General features: G+C 37.2%; 1 protein-coding gene across 4 annotated transcripts in view; it reads right to left on the bottom strand.

Annotated features, from left to right (window-relative positions):
- Positions 1 to 1,739: 1,739 nt before the first annotated feature.
- Positions 1,740 to 20,425, bottom strand: part of LOC149811965 (E3 ubiquitin-protein ligase RKP) — a 47,373-nt gene continuing 28,687 nt past the window's right edge. For all 4 annotated transcript variants that reach the window (XM_089993624.1, XM_089993625.1, XM_089993623.1 and 1 more), the window contains exons 6-11: positions 11,158 to 11,241; positions 6,423 to 6,698; positions 6,181 to 6,312; positions 4,721 to 4,920; positions 3,814 to 4,018; positions 1,740 to 2,431 (exon numbers count right to left, since the gene is read on the bottom strand). In XM_089993624.1, the coding sequence (XP_089849750.1) occupies positions 2,120 to 2,431; positions 3,814 to 4,018; positions 4,721 to 4,920; positions 6,181 to 6,312; positions 6,423 to 6,698; positions 11,158 to 11,241 (1,209 nt within the window). In that variant the 3' untranslated portion in view covers positions 1,740 to 2,119. The remainder of the gene's footprint in view (positions 2,432 to 3,813; positions 4,019 to 4,720; positions 4,921 to 6,180; positions 6,313 to 6,422; positions 6,699 to 11,157; positions 11,242 to 20,425) is intronic.

Genomic DNA, 20,425 nt, shown 5'->3' with positions numbered 1-20,425 from the left:
GAACATATATTTGTACATGCACGTCTTGACTTTAAACAAGTTTTTTTGTTAAAGAAGGTTCACATGACATCTACGTGAATGTCAGGATAGACGCAAATATATAAAGTGAACCTGTCAAGCTAGAACTTTTTAATTCTAGAAGATTCACACAGACAACTTGTGAACCTCAAAATATGTGTGCATTTGATATGTGAATCTCTTTTATTAGGATTCAAGTTTGCCATGGTCGCAAATACTTTTTGCGAAATTCATAAGGTCCATTATGTGAATCGCTTTTTTATTGAGATGTTGCGACCTTCAGACGATGTACATATATATCGCACGAACATCAAGAGGTTCACTTATGAAAAGAGTAAAAATGTCCTTAAAAAGTCAAAGAATTGAAATTTTAGACACGAGAATTTCAGCAAATTGTGAAGCATTTCGAAGATCGCATCATTTTACAAAGATAACATGGTCATTTTTTAAAGAACGGTTGGAAGGGGCGTCGGCATGGGATTTGCTGACTACCACCTCCCAACAGTGGTAGCTGGTTCATGGAACTAGCATCAATAACTGCCACACCGGTTCCACGATTTCCTACTTTTCCCTCTGTCCCAAACAGTGGGAGCTAGGGAGATTCCATGAATTCTCTTTGGCGCTCTTCAACACCGAGATACCAAACAAGTCTGATGAAATTTCACTTGAATGATTTTAGGAATTATGGTACATTTGGCTTGTCACCTTAGCAGCTGCCAAGCTAAATAATCTGGTTTGTGTTTTATATGAGAGCCTTGGGGCAATTCAGGACATCTTTCATCTTTTCAATATGTTCCGTGTCCACCATTACGTTACATGGGTCTGTGGGTCGCATACTCTCATTCCGAGTTTTTTTCGTCATTGATTTCTGTAGGAAAAAATGTATGTGAGAAATTGTTGAACCAAGCCCAAGCGCATAATGGCACGTCAAACCAAGCCCTTTCTAGACGAAGCCCAAGTCAAACAAGGGCAATGGCATTTGCATTATTTAGGCCGACATGGGGTTATACCAAAACACGGACATGGTCAACGTGGGGTCATACCCAAGCCAGTATGGGGTCAATACCCAAACAGGGCCATAGTCAACGTGGTACCTCAGCCTATAATAGCACGTCAAACCAAGCTCAAACCCATGATGGCACGTCAAACCAAGCCCAAGTCAAACAAGGGCAATTGCATTTGCAACATTTTAACGTATGTTTCCAAACAGGTAGCTAGAGAAGGAACTATGAAATCCAAGTCATCCAAAGAGTTTGAAAAATGGATTTACAAAGTGCTGGCTGGATTTATGATCTTGCTCTCAAACAGGCAGGTGGGAAGTACCAAATGCACAAAATTTGTGGATTACACAGTTCCTTCCCCATTTACCTTGGACTGCTTGTATTTGCACCAAATCCTGGATTTGGCAGTTATCACTTTTCCAAATGCAAAAACTCCCTCCGACAATCAGTTTCCAAAGGCTAAAGGTGTACCAATAAGCAACATTAAGACTGGAGACAAAAAATGCAAAAACTGTGCAAATGTCAACCGCCACAAAAATCAAGATTATTTGCTGAAATTTAAGCCCAAGTTGCACCAGGTATGAATTAAAATAATTGAAATTAAGTTCAAACAAGAGGTAGACAAGACAAACAGCAGCCCCAGTTGGCCAAACTCAAAATAACAACCAATTCAAAAACAGAGAGAGCACTTATCAGGAAAAACTTTGTAAAACCAGCTGATTCTAAAGATTGTCTAAATGCAACCATAGATCAAATACAAGATAGAAACACTGCAGACTTGGAAACTTAAACAGATCAGGGGTGAGAGAGAGAGAGAGATTTCCCTTCATTTACAGCTCATATTTACAGAGTAGTGCCCTCGATTCCCCCCCTACAAAATTCCCACTAAATACTATATAACCTATGATTATCCCTCAACCTAAGTTGTAAAAAACTTACATAGAAATGGAATTTAAATACTGCCATATAAATAAGAGGCAGTACCTGATATAGTGATATGTTGAAAGTTTGCCGGCTATCTGCCACAACTTCAGCCTTTGGCCAAGTGCAGTTCAGTGTAGCAGACAAGTTCACGCAAACTCCAAAGCAACTGATGACTTTTATAACTGTCCATCCACTTGATCCATAATTGCCACTCCTCTCACATCTGTAATTGTTGCATTGCAAAAGAAGCACCTCTGGCTATTTAAGAGGTGTCTGCTTATGCAACCAAAGCATGATTTGTGATTGCATGGAACAAACTGGCTGTCCGATTGACATGCATAACAAATGCAGCAAGTGTCGTCTTCATCCTCTGCTGCACATTCTATCATGACCATGTTGTCCGCTTCTCGTCTGCTCCTTAGGCAGCTTGCAAATCTCTCAAGCTTTTTAAGTCTAATAAATGGAATGTTTCCTCTGAGCATGCCACCCTGAAGAAAATAAGTTGATGACATGTCAACAAATAACATAAAAGATTACAAAGCAGAACTACTTCTAAAACCCATCGTATTCCAGTTTCCATCAACCATAAAAAAAAAAACCTAGAACAGCATTAGGAGATTAATACCAAAAACACTGACAAGATTGCAGCAAACACCCCAGAGACCTTAACTTGTTACAAAATTGCAAAGAATTTAGTTTCAGTATTAAGAACTTTCATCTAGATAAACTCTTAACTCTAGGTCCAATGACGATGAATATGCATCAGGCACACTAATAACCTAACACGTTTTGTCAACAGCATGACCTTACTTGACCTCGAAACTGTGTCCAATGCATGAACCATCATATGATAAATCCTACTGTGCAATATTATAGTTCCAGATATTATTTCAAGCACATATAGAAAAAGTCCAAGTTTTGCAATATGTGCTGCCTTGAGTCCTAAAATACAAGAAAAAATTAGCAGTCTAGTGCCTTGCCTCTTATTCAGAAGATTACAATTTCTCATCCTATCCCATGCTGCTCATTATATTTTACAAAAGGTTTGTTGGAATAAGAGTTTTCCTAACCCTAGCTTGTTCTTGGTTAGAGTTCAGCAAGCCAAACTCAAGCTTGGCTCTTCAAGCTTTACATTTATTTGTGCAGAACTCTAACCCAGTGTCATGGTAACTAAGCCAAGCTCAAACAGCTGGAGATTCAGGGGAAGATCAGTTCATAGTACCATAAAATGGATGGCTCTGCAAGCAATTTGGTGACATTTGCAATAAGAGTGATTATAGAGATAACGGGATCATTCAGTAGTAACTCAAATATCACTGGCCCATGAAAGCTTCATATTTCAAATCAACAGATAATGGTTTCATCCAACTGACACCATATGGAATGAAGATCTTTCTAAATAGCAATAATGGAAACTGCCAGGTATTGCCCCTTTTTTCAAGAAGAACGGCAATAATCAGCATTGTGTCTGGGAAGTCTTTTGCCCAAAGAAAGAACTATTAAACTGCCACAATAATTTTTCATGCCTACATCCAGGCTCTCTACATATGACAAAAAGATGATTTATTGGATTCCACTACTTATGCAAGAAAGTCAATATTTACCATCTGGTAGAAAGATTACGCTTGCAATATGTATCTTTTTTGTTGATAAAAAAATGGCAGAACAATTAAGCATACAAGTCCAAAAGTTGTGTTCAAATATTGGATGTGCATGTTTGAGTAAATGGAAACAACTAAATATGCTCTCTAAAGTTATTTCAAAGCAGAAAAGTTTCAGTTTCCAATACTGTTGGGAGACACTTGGTCACTAAGATTCTGCTCAAGCAAGAAGCAAACTACCAAAGCCTCAGATTTCAAAAAGAACTTACCCAATTGAAGTCCAACAGATATTGGAATCCATAACTGATGGCAGCAGAACAATCCATGCTTGCAAAGACTCCTACTATGTCATTCTGCTCTACCTGTAAGGGATCCTCAGTTGCATCCACCAGGTTCAAGATCATCCCTGCCAAAGGAGCCAAAATCATGGCTCGATTAAGTTTCTCAACAGATTGGCCATGTCTCCTAATTGACCTGCAGAAGGCAAAATATTTGCATAGGTAACAAATTAATCTTCGTCATCAATTAAAGAAAAAAATCTGTCCTAATATTACATGCATTTAGTTTCATAAATTCTGCATTTCATCATGTGAGTGTTCCTTCTCAAAAAAGCTGTCACAAGGATACTTCGATTCACTCTGACATTTCATTCCCTTACGTGCTATTTTAAACAGGATATTGCACATGAAGAGCATGTTTACATGTCCATTACCCAAGTCTATGCGATACTGAGAAAAAGTAATAACAACCAGAATAATGAAACTGAAAATAACTTGGGCATTAGCTACCAATATACTTTTTTTAGGTGCTCCAATGGACCTCCATATTTCAACAAATGGCATGCACATGAAGAGCATGTTTACATGTCCATTACCCAAGTCTATGCGATACTGAGAAAAAGTAATAACAACCAGAATAATGAAACTGAAAATAACTTGGGCATTAGCTACCAATATACTTTTTTTTAGGTGCTCCAATGGACCTCCATATTTCAACAAATGGAGGTAACTTGCAAATCCATAGGATTTATAGATTCATATTTCATAGCAACCTCAATGAGATGAGAACAAATAAAACAGTCAACAAATGGATGGATATCATCCAAGTCATTTGCAAAATATAGCTGGAGATACCGTGTAAACGACAAAAATAACCTAACCAAGTACATGAACTTACATATCAAAGAATTCCACATCAGCTGTCGAAGTCATTTGGTTGAGAATAAAGATGATCAACTCAATTAACCTCCTCAGGTTCATGTCAGCTCCTGAAACAAATGCTTGAGGAATCTCGTGTGTGAAAAATTCCAATACCCTTGCAAGGTTGCATGAGAGGTCAAATATGACACTGCATTTTCTCTGGTGCAGCTCTGGAGCCTACAAAGACATCAACCAAATAGTGAGTACTCTCAATAGCAGGTCCATTGCTGTCAAAGACGAATTACACATCTCTGCACTCAACCTGCCTTTGCCATGAAGAGTTACAAAATGGCATCAGTGTCATCCTAAAAGAATGATGGAAATTCACAGTCCTCTCTCATTCATATCAATGAAGTAAATTTATCCTAAGGATGAAGCAATAGAATGGTGATAACTCATAAGACAGAGTACAACTAATCCAGCATTTTCAGAACTAACCATACTATGATACCACCTCATCACATGAAATAAACATTTGAAATATCAATAACTAGTACAAATAAAATGGAGAAATAACTAGCAGCCAACTTAAGAATAATTAGAGTAATAAACAGAGCACATTTAAATGACAGCTCTAAAATAAGAGCATATCAAAAAGTTTATGGATTAAAAATAATGATGAAATTGGTAACAGAAAACAGTATGAAACTAGTAAAAGATTTTGTAGCACATTCTTCTAGGCCATGTTTTGATGCACGAAAAATATATATACTGAGACATGATCCAATTGAATGCTTTAAATACAGAAATATACTTTTCTAATTGTAATATTTGAGTTATTTGGTTCATGATTTTAACGTAAGGATGAGGCAAGGTCAACATCATGTGCTTGGTGCATTCTGGGTTACGCGTGATCTGTGGGTTAGGAGTTTCTGATTGATGTTGCAGGGGCCCAGGTGGCTGCTGTGGTCAGCTAGGTTATTCAGAACAGTTAGGTCAACTGATCATGTTGGATCAGCATGGTGCTAGATAAGATTGGGTCACAGATCAGATGGACTGATTTCTGGTATGTTAGTTGTGTCATATGGGGCCCATATCTCCTATGGATTTGACCAACATATTTAAAAGAAAGTAGTTAAACGAAACTTAATCCCAAATAGAAGCAAAAGTAAAGTTATTTTCCCCATGAAAAAGCTTAATACATAGCATAGAAAATGAATACTGAAGAATGGGGTCGGATAATTGAAAACCTTTTTCCAGAGAATGAAACAACTAAGTAAAAACTAAATGGCAATAGAATCAAACATTTGAGTTAATGATTGGATGCAAAATTTTGGCAGTTTGAAGAATTTCAGGAATTTCTGAATCCAATATTTGAAACAGGCCTTTCAGTATTTTTGAAAACAGAAAAGATAAAAAAGCATCTAACTACTGAATGTCAACTGGGCGTTCAATCATGGGAAGCATGTTTGGTGTTTCAGACTTCAGCAAACCTACCAAATAATTTTCTTGCATCTCTCGGATGGCAACTGAAAATTCTGTTATTGTCCAGCTTAGAGTGTTGAACAGCCGATTAAGAAATGCAGAGAACAATTCTTGATCAAGAAAACAGACATCCCTTAATAAAGCCTACAAAGAAAAACACAACAGAAGCATCAAGACATTCTGCAAAAGAAAACGAAACAAAATGGAAAAAAAAACTTCCCAAAATCAAAGTCTGTTTGCAGCAAAACATCAACCTGGAAACGAATTGATGAGGATTCCCCATGTTTTGACAATCCAAATCCAGAACCCTTGCACAACCGGAGAAGTATATTTGTAACAGGAATCCATGATCTGTTGTCAAATGCTGAAAGCAAAGCACATGGCATTCTCTGAACAGCTGCTTCATTGTTTTCAAAAGCAACCAAATAGTCTTTATATTGGACTAGGACAGATATGGAATGAAGGAGAACATCTCTTAGATCGGCACTTGATATTCGGGGATCATTGAAATGCATAACAACAAAAGTAACCTGGTAAAAAATGGATAGAAAATGTTAGCATTTATCATAAACATTTCAAACAGCATCAGATCATAGGAAAAGAGGGCCATTCTGTGTGCTAAAAGCTATATGGGCTTCATATGTATCTTTAGATTCCTCGTTTCAATTAAATGTGCCATGATGTGCACAAGTGAAGCCGTGAATGGTAAGCTTGAATGCATTAAACCTTTTGTGTCACAGACTCATGGTTAATCAACTTCCACTTGCTGTAAATATGATCAGAAGTCATCATACATCATTTAATAAGGATGGAGAATAACACAGATGCAAACTTGAGTGGATTAGAAGGAAAATAGTGTCTAATCTACTGATTATGTTGGAAGAAACAGGTCTTTTCAACAGCCAACAATTTTTTCCCAAAATCTCCTTAATTTTCTCTTTTATTCTCAAAACAGCTTTGCACATTGAAGCAAAAATACCAGTTTTTCACTTTTTAGATTTTATTTGCAGTTGCCATATCATTATTCAAGGTGAAAAACATTCTATTGAAGATAAAAAGCATTCATGCATGATTTTAACCTTTATAGCAAGCATGTGAGCACCATGGCATAAGTACTATTCTTCTTAGCCTCGAATAATAGGCAAATTATAGAGATGATAGCTATGTCACATGGGTGCAGGTGTGGGTGGGGGGTGCGGCACTTTCAAAAAACTTGGGTGCCGGGGTGCGGCAAAAATATAAAAAATTATATATATATATATATATATATATATATATATATATATATATATATATATATAAAGTCCAAAAGTTGGACATAAATGACCCTGGGTGCGTTGACTGCACCCAGGGTCAGGTTGACCGCATCGGGTGCGGGTGTGGGTGCGAGGCGGGTTGGAGAGTCCCTGTGACATAGGATGATAGCTATGTATCTATTCTCCTATTTTGGTACTGTACATTAAGTGTATTTTCTCCATTAATAAGTATTATATCCCATGTTGACAATAAATCATAGTGATTTTGCTTCTTTCTTGAGCAAAATTTACTTTTTTCTATCTTTTCTCTGTTCCTTTTTTTCTGCCAAAAGATTAACAAATATCCTATCGCCAAGATTTGACCAAATCATCAACTCAGAATTTTAGGTATTCATAATCCAACATGGAAGAAATATTCTACTGAAAACTCCAAACTCTTGAATCTTCATGCTTTCAGTTTTTTTAACTGCACCAATGACTCCCCATCTCATCATGCACATTATGGTAGGCCAGCCAACATCAATTATTCTTTCCAACAGCTCTTTTGACCTGTGATTTGAAAGTCCTATAAAAAATCAAATAGTAAGAACAGCATGATAAAAACATGGCAACAATCACTGACCAAACTTATCATCAGGCAATAGCTAATTGACCCCACCAGCCCAAACCATCCAACTTATTCCATGCCTGCTTGTCAAATCTGCCTTATCTTGTGATTACCACCATTACATGGAAATTTGAACCCTTTTTTCTATAGTTATGGTCCAATACCAGACATGTTGGAAAAATCTGAAAACAGTCTCCAAAAACATTGAGACTTCACTCGCCGGGACACTTATTGGGTATTTCCACCTTCCATAAAAAGCAATTTTCTTACTTCTAATAATCCTACACCTTCCTCAGAAGTCAACTGTTCTTGTCTTGCCACAGAAAATTGACCCCTTTGGAAAAGCTTTCACTGTCATGAAACACTAAAGAGAAAAGATAATGTCACTAAGTGACTAGAAATGCACAAGCACACAAGCAATAAGCCACTAATGGGCAAGAATACAAAAGCCACAAATTGGCAATTGACAAACATAAAATGAGAAAGAGGGCTAAAAAATATAAGAGATCTTATTGAGAAAAGCTTCAAGAAGCTTAGAGAATACATGGGGCAAAGCCCCTTATTTATACACAAATGGGACCCAAGGAGGGGCTCCCATAGAGTCGTTGGAGAGGTCCAACGACTCTATGGTGGACCCCTCCTATGATGCAATAAACAACATTAAAAAAGGAAAAAGAAAAAGAAGAAAAAGGAAAAGGCATATTCCAAATGAATATGTGTTACATGTGAAAATATTATTTTACCCCTAGTGGGTATTACAAAATATATATATATATATATATATGAATTATTAATACAATTTAACATTCACATCATTCTGAAACTCTATCAAACACAATTACTTTCTACCTTCTCTCCTTGATTACATAACAGCTTCTTCTTTTACTTCTGCAAGTATCATTAATCCATATGTCACATACGTAATGGCAAAATATTGAAGTAGAAAAGGAAGAACACCCACCACTAAACCAAAGATAAACGAATTATTCTTTTGTATGAAAGATCCAGTGCCACAGACGTTCATGTCTCAACTGGATAGGAACTTTATTGTGAGATAACCAGACCACCTATGTCACTTGGGTACAGGTGGAGGTGTGGGTACAGGTAAAGAGGGCACGACATGGCAATTCCAAAAAAAGTGGGTACGGGGACACAACTATATATATATATATATATATATATAGAGAGAGAGAGAGAGAGAGAGAGAGAGAGAGAGAGAGAGAGTAATGGGTATGTGCTAACTGAAATATGCTAAATGAGTTTTTCAGGTTTTTTTGTTTTATTTTTAAATTCTGACCGTACATTTGTGATCTATGTACTTGATTTTATAGGGATCAGCTCTTGAAGTGTTCGATTCCGACACATGGGCGGGTTTTTATAATGTTCGAAAAATCAAAGGTCCAAAATCTTTGTAAATTTTTTAGGCTCCAAATATCATTTTTTTCATCGAAAACACATGATCCAGGTGTGGATTCCTCATAAATCGACCATGCTCAACACATTTATGGGGTCGGAACTGCAAAAAAAACACCGGAAGAGCAGAAAAAAACATTTAGCATGTTTCATTTAGGACGTACCTCTCTCTCTCTCTCTCTCTCTCTCTCTCTCTCTCTCTCTCTATATATATATATATATATATATATATATATATATATATATATATATATATATATAGGGTAAATATTGGCTACTAAGGAAGGTACAAAACTAATGAGCTAGAAATCATAGGTGCAAGTTGTATCAACTCAATCTATCCACACAGATGTGTTCAGCATGGTTTGTTTGCTAAGGATCAAGCATTGGATCGTGTTTTTCTGATGTAAAATTGTGATCTTTTGAGTTATGAAATTTTGACACATTGTGGGCCATTGATTTTTGGACCCCTTTAAAAAACTAATTACTTTTTATAATCACATAATTCAAAACAAGTTTCCTACTAAACAAACCATGTAGATCACATCCGTAACATTTGATCTACAAAAAATAAAAATAAAATTGGAAAAAAAAGTGATTTCTACTCATTAGTTTCGTACCTTCATTAGTAGCCAATATTTACTCACATATATATACATATCACATAAATACAAAATAAATTTAAAATAAACTGAATATAATCTAAATATATATGTTATATCTAAAATATATATTATATACTGAAAATATAAAGTTATAAACTGAAAATATAATTATAAATTATAAATTAAATACAAACTTGTATGTATGGAGGGTAAATGGTGTGTCTGGGTATTGATGCGTGTCGACACGAGGATACGTGTGTCAACACGAGGATACGCGTGTCGACACAGTTACATAGGGAAAAATGGAGTGTCCAGGTACCATAGCAGACCACTCTTTAGAAAACACATCCAGTGTTGGGTCAGAGTATACCCATATCCAAGCCCATTTGTAACCCTATAAGTAGGGGTGTCAAGAGATCGGGTTTGGTTTGGACCCAGGTGGAACCAAACTCAAACCAGAATTGAGATGATGGTACTGGATCCCGACCCAGGTCTAATCGGAACCACCGTAAGAGTAACCATACCCAGATCCTATAAGGAATACATGAACCAGACCCAGACCATATCCGGTAAAATAATATTTTGTATCATTTTTACATTGAAAAATTGCAGATCTTAATCGGAACTCAGGTCGGGCCCGGGTCTGGTATAAAATTTCACAAACCATACCTGGCAACATGTATTGATCGGACCCTTTGGGTCCGACCCGGATTCTAATTGGGTCTTCTTATTTATCACCAAACCCTGACCCTATAGGGTTTGGTACGGGTACGGGTACGGGTCGGGTCTGGGTCAAACCCGACCTGTTGACACCCCTACCTATAACACACTAGGCCACAAGTGAAAATTATGGAACAAAAACCCTATACAAATTGTTTTCTTTTCTTTTTTCTCTTTTAAGTTAACAAGCAGAACATGATTTAGGAACAAAAATTACTTAACCATGAGATACATACAATAAAAGACGAGTCTTAATTCAGATTATGGAAACATTAATCAAGAATTAAATTAAGTTAGAAGAATATCTATGAGGAAATAAAAAATTTAAACAAGTGGAAATCAAATCAAACTCAAGATAACATCTACAAAGGTAGAAGTTGTTTCATACAAATGAAGAGAGCCCTTGCTGTAGAAAACATGATGAAGAGACAAGTGGTGGATCGCTTCTTCGCAATGCATGGAAGCAGTCAACCTGCAATAGAACAAGAAAGTCTTTTAAAACAGATTTCAAAATACTTCTTCCAATGCAACAAGAGGAGTTTCTGAATGCTATTACAGTTATTGATGATAAAACACAAAAAAAAACTTTTGCCCGCAATTCTGTAAAAAGCATTTTGACAATACTTTTACCAATGCAACAAGAAGAGTTTATGGACACTATTACAGTTATTGATGTTTAGCATGAATGCAAGAAATGGAAAGTGACTGTTGATCACGTAAACAATGATCTCTGTCACATGGGTATGGGTACGGGTACGGGTACGGGTACGGGTACGGAGGGTATGACACGGTAAGCTCAAAAAAAATGGGTAAGGGGACACGACTATATATATATATATATATGTGTGTGTGTGTGTGTGGTGGGGGGAGATGTTTGCTTTATTTAAAAATGCTTCAAAGGGGACATTTGTGTCTTTTCTTTTTTTACAAGGGGTAAAATGAATTTTTTAGAAAACTGAGGGGTGATTGAAATTTTGTCTTTTTATTATTAAGGGAAGGGGTTACTCTCTCTCTCTCTCTCTCTCTCTCTCTCTCTCTCTCTCTCTCTCTCTCTCTCTCTATATATATATATATATATATATATATATATGTCACAGGGACTCGGCTAGCAGGGTGCCGCACCCGCGTCGACGTGACTCGACGCGGGTGCGGTCAACCCGACCCTGGGTGCGTTGACCGCGCCCAGGGTCATTTTGGTCCATTTTTTAAAAAAAAATTGCCCTATGAAATGGGTTGCGGATGGTCCATTTTTTTTGGTTTTTTTAAAAGGACAAAAACTAATAGTTCTTCACCCATGTAGAGTTGACTCGTTTCTTAAGTTCAGTTGGGGTTCTTTGCCTTAACGAATGCGATTGGTTTTTCCACAAAAAGTAGACAAGAGATTAAAAAAAAATCAAGTGTTTGGCTAAGGTTTCAAACTCAAAATGATTATGTTTCATTTCTTTTGGGGAAACGTGATTAAACAATTCTCAGTTATGGTTCTTTCAGATGCAGGATACAAAATCTGATAACCATCCATCTTGGCATTTCTGAAGATGGGTGCATTGTTCATCCATCTTAAGAGATGTTGAGATGAATGGTCAGCAGTAGTGCATCTGGATGCTAAGCAACAAGGCTGCTGCATAACAAATGGCCTGGACAAGACAAACCCCAAAAAGGAAGAATATGGCAAGCATCCATCTAATATTCTAACCTCTTAAATCTATTACCCATCTTTAGTTCTTCGAAAAGAATGATCAAGTAGGCCCTTTTAACAGCTTGATGCGCCATTTCCCTCCATCCTTTTAATTAAAATGTGACAAAAAGCAGAAAAAACTATGAAATGACTCCACGGTCTTTCCTTTTCTAATAACATCCACAAACCTCTGTTTTGATTGGGGGTGTCCTGTAATGAGGTTGAGAGGTGCCCTGTTTTTTTTTTCATAACGAGGAACCTTGGCTGAAGCAAGGAAAACCCCGGGTGGGGGCCTCACGACCACCCTGTCTTCCGTGGCCCACCTTTAAAAGCTACTGACATACTCGTGCCCAGTTGATTATGACCCTAGAGATCCAGGGGTCCCTTGAGTGCCTGCCTATATGACACAGGCCAGCATGATGTACGGCATTGTTGTAACCCTTGTGGCAGTTTGCCGTCAGGGAGTACCCTGCCCTCGTAGGCACTCTTTAATTCTCAACGACACAGCACTCGATGATTTTGTGCACCAAAGAGAGTCGACAATGGAGAGCATAAAGTGAACTGCGCACCCAACATTCGTCTCTCTCAATTGAGTTCAATGTAGTGATATCGAAGTTTGAGACCCATTACATCTGCTTTTTACTATAAAAAAGCAATAAAAATTTTGATAAGATAGAGAGCCATCTTGTCCTTCGCCTTCAGCTTATTATTGTCCTCGCTAGATTAACGAGTAGAAAAAACCAGTGTTGTCAGTATGGGTGGCCTGGATCGGCCGATGCTTATTGTATTGTCAGAAAATTGATAACGATACTGACTTGAATCGATTATTTTTAATAAAATGTAAAAAAATAGCTTAAATTGATTTTTAAATATTCTTTACGAGCCGTGCTAGGGGGAACCCCCGGACCCCCCTTATATATATATATATATATATATATATATATATATATATATATATATATATATATATATATATATATATATATATATATATATATATTACATTTTTGCCCCTGCCGCACCCCCGCACCCGGGTTTTTTGGAAGTGCCGAATCCCCGCACCCGCACCCATGTGACATATATATATATATATATATATATATATATATATATATATATATATATATATATATATATATATATATATATATATATATATATATATATATATATATATATATAAAGAAGAAGAACAAGGAGGAGGAGCCACTGCTGCTCTCTCACTTGATCTCAATGTGAAGAAGAAAGAGAAGCCCACTGCTGCTGCACTCTCTCTCGACACGATGAAGAAGAACGAGAAGGAGGAGGACCCGTACCCACTCTCTGTCTCTCTCTCTCTTTGTATACGAAGGAGAACGAGCAAGATAAGAATAAGAGAAAGAAGCAAGGAGGAGGTAGGTACCTCTCTCTCTCATTTCTTTTTTTTTCTTCTCTTGATTTTACGCATCTTTTTCTTCCTATTTCTCCTCCCCCTCCTTCTCCTGCTAGTTAGGTTGGAGTCCTTCTCCTCTCCTCGTTCTTTTTCTTCTCCTGCTGGTTAGGGTGGAGAGGGGAGAAAATAGAAAAAAAAAGGAGAGAGTTGGGGTTCGGGTTGGGTCTCGGTTGGACTTGACCTGACCCAGACCCAACACGTACGCGTGCTATGCCTGGTACTGGCACCCATGTTGAGCCATGTCAACACGGGTATGTGGGGCCTTTTGTCGTGTCTATGTGACATAGACGATGATACGGGTAGGGGTGGCCAATGGGCCAGGTACCCAGCCTGCCATGGATTGGGCTCGGGACAGTAGTTGAACCCTGGCCCGAGTCAGGCCCTTATTAACCATTTAAAGAAATTGAAAAAACTACTTTTTATATATATTTAACAGCCCATCCAGCAGAACCAAAATTTGAAAATTCAAAAAAAAAAAAGAATGTCCGACTGTAGGCTACGGTCTTAAGCCAGGAAGGAGGTGAGATGTGTCCTCACCTCTCTCTTGAAGACATGAAGCTCAATCACCAACAATAAAAGAAAATGGTGATTATGCATAGGTAGGAAGCCAAGAAAAAGAGGACACAGTGGTTCTGACTCAACCCACCCTATCTGATCAACCCGATGAACGATATTAGGCTGGTCGGGCAGTTATTGGCAAGGCCTCAGCCCAAGCCCAAGCCCAACAACAGTTGGGTCGGGCTCTCAGCGGTCCTGAGGCTCATTGGGCCCTTCAAGTCTTAATCGGGTCGGGCCGGGCCAGGCCAGCCCAATGTCCACCCCTAGATACAGGTGAAAGTTTTGTTACATGTGTATCCATCTAAAACCAAAATAAGTTTACTCTCATATTGTTAAAATATATCAATATATATATATATATATCTTCAAATACACCATAATACCCGATAGGGGTATTATGGTCATTTCACATAGTACCTGATAGGGGTACTTGTTTTTCTTCTCATTTTAATTTTCTTTTTTTTATTTTCTTTTTTTTCTTTCTTTTTTTTCTTGCCACTTAAGGGGCCCCACCATAGAGTCGTTGGGGGCGCTCCCAACGACTCCATGGGAGCCCCCTTTTAAGGCCATATGGCCTCCCTTCCTCTCATTTCTCTTTGTATAAATAGGGGTGAACCCCTTGTATTTTCTTCATGCTTGAGAGCTCTCTCTCTCTCTTTATCAATAAAGAGGCTTTTATATTTTTCCTTTCTCAAGGCTTGTGTATGTGTTGTCCCTTAGTGGACTTGGTTATTGTCTTTTTTGGTTGTCCATTGAAGGACATTACAAGTGCTTATAGAACTCTTTATATTTCCGCATATCTCATTACATGGTATCAGAGTCGCTCGGTTCTTAGAGGAAGAAGCGTGGTACGTATACTTCTCATCTATTGTCTCCCTTCTCACTTGGTAGCATTATGGAAGCAAAAATCGACCTATCCTTCAAACTCAATGGAAAGAACTACATGATGTAGACATCGGCAATGGAGAACAACCTCAAAGGCAAGAAACTTTAAGGATATGTTATGGGTTCCATTTCGAAACCTAGATTGGAACTTACAGAGATCGAAGGTGGACAAGAAAAGGCTCTTGAGGGAGATGCTCACCTCAAAGCCATTGAAAATCATCAAAAAAAAAGTTGAAGATTGGGAAATCAATCACACAAAAATCCTTGCTTGGTTCATGAACAACGTCGAACTCAAGGTATATGCTAATATAGCTAAATTTCGTCGGGCCAATGAGGCTTGGTTTTTTATATCCAAAAAGATCTTGCAAGAGCATATTTTTTGCAAGAAAAAATTAGAACCACCAAACAAGGTGATTCAAGTATTCAAGACTACTATATTGCTTTAAACCCACTATGAGATGAGTTGGCGCTTTTAGAGTCAAAATGGGTTGCTATGGAAGACGTCGAATTAAGACAAAAGCAAATGGAGCAAGATCGATTGTTCCAATTCTTATTTGGACTACGTCTCGAATTTGAGCAAGTGAGGTCATCACTTCTCCATAGATCCAGCTTTCCTCCAATAGAGGATGCTATTGCCGAAATCACTCAAGAAGAAACAAGGCTTGGCATGATGAGTAAGAATGTTGATGAAGTGTTTGTCGTTTCTAAACCCGGCAATAATGTAAAAACCTATAACCCCCTCACTTTGGTAAACAAGGAAACTATAACGGAGGAAGAAAAATGATTGTATGTCATCATTGCTATGAGTCGGGTCACATTAAACCTGCTTGTCCAAAGCTCAATGGAACTTTCAAACCTAAGGCGGCCTCTCTTGAAGAATTTACCATCAAAGAAGATGAAGGCAAGAATAGTGACCTCAAAGAGACCCTTGGTCAAATATGCATGGCTCTTCAACAAATCCTTAAAGCTACTTCCTCCACATCGGGTGCAGGCATTGCATCTACATCATCACCTGGTACGTACTCTTGGATTTTATACTCCGGAGCATCTTTTCATATGACCCCTCATGAAAATGCTTTAGTCGATGTTTGCACCAATTCAAAAGGCTCTTGTGTTTCTACGGCTGATGAAACTTTTTTTAAAATTTCTAGCATTGGAACTCTAAACTCCAAAAATTCTCAAAAAAAAAATTTTCCAAAAGTTAGAGCTGTTCCAAAATTAAATTTAAACCTTTTTTCGATCTCCCAAATTGTCGACCATAGATGTGAAATATATTTCTCATCTAATGGTTGCTTTGTGCAGAATCTTCGGTTTGGGGAGCGGATTGGGCAAGGCCATAGGAAGGGAGACCTCTACTATATGGATTATCTAAACTTTCTTACAAACTATTTTTGTTATGTCCAAGAGAAAAGTATTGAAACTTTGCATAAAAGGCTTGGTCATCCAAGCTATTCAAAAAATGTATCTTTTTCCATTTGGAAACAAATTTTGTAAGGAAAAAAACATTAATTGCAAAGATTGTATTTTTGGAAAAATGAAGTCTATTCATTTTCCAACTAGAACTTTTCTTTCTTCAAGACCCTTTGAATTGGTGCACTCGGATGTTTGGGGTCCATCTCTGGTCATGTCTAAAGGGGGTTACTCTTACTATGTCACTTTCATCGATGGCTTTACTCAATATGTTTGGATTTATTTCCTTAGTCATAAATCGAAAGTGTTTTCCTTCTTCAAAGAATTTCATATAAAAATTCAAAACCAATTTCAAAGTAATATATCCACTTTGAGAACCGATTCCGGTGGTGAATACTTGTCTAATGAATTCCAAAATTATTTAACACAAAATGGAATTTGTCATCAAAAATCATGCCCTAGAACTCCACAACAAAACGGACTAGCAAAAAAAAAGCATAGGCATATTATAAAAACTGCTAGAACATTGCTTCTCTCTAGAAATATTCCAAAAAAAAAATTGGGCTGAAGCCGTCCTAACCTCAACATATCTAATCAATAGAATGTCTTCCTCAAAATTAAAGAATGCCTCTCCTTATGAAAAACTTTTTAAATTCTCACCTGATTTTAATCGCCTTCGCATCTTTGGTTGTAAATGTTTTGTTCTCTTACGTAAGAGAGATAAGTTGTCTCCAAAAGCAATTGAATGTGTTTTTCTAGGATATGGAGAAAATAAAAAAGGCTATAGGTGTTTTGATTTAAAATATGACAAGCTTTATGTTTCAAAAGATGTAACTTTCTTAGAAGATGAAAATGATTTTGAAAAAATGAAAAAATCAAATGAAATTGATTATATGTTTTTACATGATCTTATTGATGATATAAATGGTGATTCTATGGATCATCTTGAAAATATAAAGGACACTTGTGAAGTGTCCAATTTTGATGTGTCACCACCAAGTGATGGTACTAGTAATAAAAATATTAAAGTTTACACCCGAAGAGATCAAGAAAGGCCTATTAATGCCTTAGAGAAATTCTCTCAAAATTCTAAATCTTCATAAGAGCCCTCCATTAGGCGCTCTTCTAGAGAATCAATATCACCCAATAGGTTTATATCATATGAGTCTTTAGCACCCAATTATCGGGCATGTTTAATAACTTTACATTCATATTATGAACCCGCTCATTATAATCAAGCTAAGACTCTACTGCATTGGGTTGAAGCAATGAAAATAGAATTAGATGCGCTAAAAAAGGCTAATACTTGGGAAATAGTCAAACTCCCTCCACATAAAAAACTTATTGGATGTCGCTGGGTCTTTAAAGTTAAAACTAAAAGCGATGGATACCTAGAAAGATATAAAGCCAGGTTAGTAGCGAAGGGATATTCGCAAGAATATGGAATTGACTATGAGGAAACATTCGCTCCTGTAGCCCGAATGACTAGTGTCAGAACTCTAATAGTTGTTGCATCAACCAAAAAATGACCTATATATCAACTCAATGTGAAAAATGCATTTCTAAATAGGAATTTAAATGAAGTATATATGGATCCACCACCCGAAATTAATATTAGGCAAGGTCAAACCCTTAAACTTTTAAAAGTCTTATATGGTCTTAAACAAGCCCCCAAAGCTTGGTATGATCATTTTAGTGATATCATGGTTAAATTAGGATTTCATTCCTATTATACTGACATTGCTCTCTTTGTTAAAAGTGCAGATACTAGTATTGTTATCTTATTACTTTATGTTGATGACATGATTATCACTGGAAATGATTAAAATAGTATTGTTGATGTTAAAAACATATTAAAAAATAATTTTGACATGTCTAATTTAGGTTTCCTTAGATATTTTCTTGGCATTAAAGTCGCATATTCTCCTTGAGGGTATATTTTGTCACAGATGAAGCTTGATGCAGATATATGTACTAAGTCTGACATTTCAGATGATAAAAAGGTACAACAAAAACAACAACAACAACAACTACGCCTTCATCCCAAAACAATTGGGGTCAGCGATATGAACCAAAAAAGAAATTCATTTTGGGTCTTCCACATGAATCCTTTTCCTCCAATCATTTCTATCCAACGCCATGTCCTCGGTGAGGTTCAAAGCATTCATATCCTTTCCTATCATCTCCATCCAAGTCTTCCTAGGCCTACCCCGACCTCTTTTAACTACTATATTTTCCCATTTCTCCAACCTTCTAACTGGAGCATCATTAGGCATTCGCCGAATATGTCCAAACCACCGTAAACGATTCTCTCGCATCTTATTTTCAATGGGTGCAACACCTACCTTCTTACGTATCTCTTCGTTCCGAATCTTATCTTTTATTGTATTTCCACACATCCATCTAAGCATCCGCATCTCAGCTACACTCATTTTTTGAATATGATGTCTCTTGGCAGCCCAACATTCTGTACCATATAGTAAAGCGGGTCTAATAGTCGTCCTATAAAACTTTTCCTTCAATCGCAATGGCATTCTACGATCGCACAGCACTCCAGTAGCACTTTTCCATTTCATCCACCCAACCTTTATCCTATGATTTACATCTCCATCAATTTCTCCATACTTTTGAATGATGGATCCCAAATATTTGAAATAATCATTCACCGGTATATCTTGCTCACCAAGCTTCACTACACTCCCATCACTACTTCGTTGCTTACTAAACCGACATTCCATATATTCAGTCTTACTCTTACTCAACTTAAAACCTCTAGCTTCCAATGTCTGTCTCCATAATTCTAACTTAGCATTAACCCCAGCTCTAGACTCATCAATCAAAACAATATCATCAGCAAACAACATACACCACGGTACATTTTCTTGAATTGATCTCGTAAGCTCATCCATCACTATCGCAAATAGGAAAGGGCTTAAAGCAGATCCTTGATGTAACCCAACCGTTATCGGAAAATCGGTTGTCACCCCTCCACAAGTGCGGACATTGGTTACTACTCCTTCATACATATCTTTAATTATACTAATGTACTTGAGAGAAACACCTTTCTTCATCATTGTCCACCAGAGAACGTCCCTAGGTACTCTATCGTATGCCTTCTCTAAATCAATAAAAACCATATGCAAATCTTTGTTCCTCTCTATATATCTTTCAATAAGTTGTCTAAGAAGATGTATAGCTTCCATAGTTGATCTTCCAGGCATAAAACCAAATTGATTCTCCGATATCATGACAACCTTCCTCAACCTAGACTCAATCACCCTCTCCCAAAGTTTCATAGTATGACTCATGAGTTTTATACCACGATAGTTTGTGCAATCTTGTATATCACCCTTATTCTTATATAAAGGCACCAAAGTACTCTTCCTCCACTCATTAGGCATCTTATTTGTTCGCCAAATCAAGTTAAAAAGATTTGTCAATCATTCTAAACCTTTCTCTCCCAAGCATTTCCAAGCCTCGATAGGTATACCATCTGGGCCAACTGCCCTTCTTGATTTCATTTTCTTCAAAGCCTCTGCAATTTCTTTCTTTTGAATCTTGCGCATGAAGTCACGATTTATCTCATGAAAAGGAATGGAGAAGTCTCCAAGATCTTGAGCATGACTATCATTAAATAGCTTATCAAAATAATCTTTCCATCTCTCCTTAATCTCCTCATCTTTGACTAAAACCCTT

Source organism: Nuphar pumila, chromosome 17 (assembly GCF_984573655.1).
Source record: "Nuphar pumila chromosome 17, dmNupPumi1.hap1.1, whole genome shotgun sequence".
In the NCBI taxonomy this organism is placed as follows: Eukaryota; Viridiplantae; Streptophyta; class Magnoliopsida; order Nymphaeales; family Nymphaeaceae; genus Nuphar; species Nuphar pumila.
Note: the sequence above shows the minus strand (reverse complement) of the source record. Positions and strands in the feature narration are given on the sequence as shown.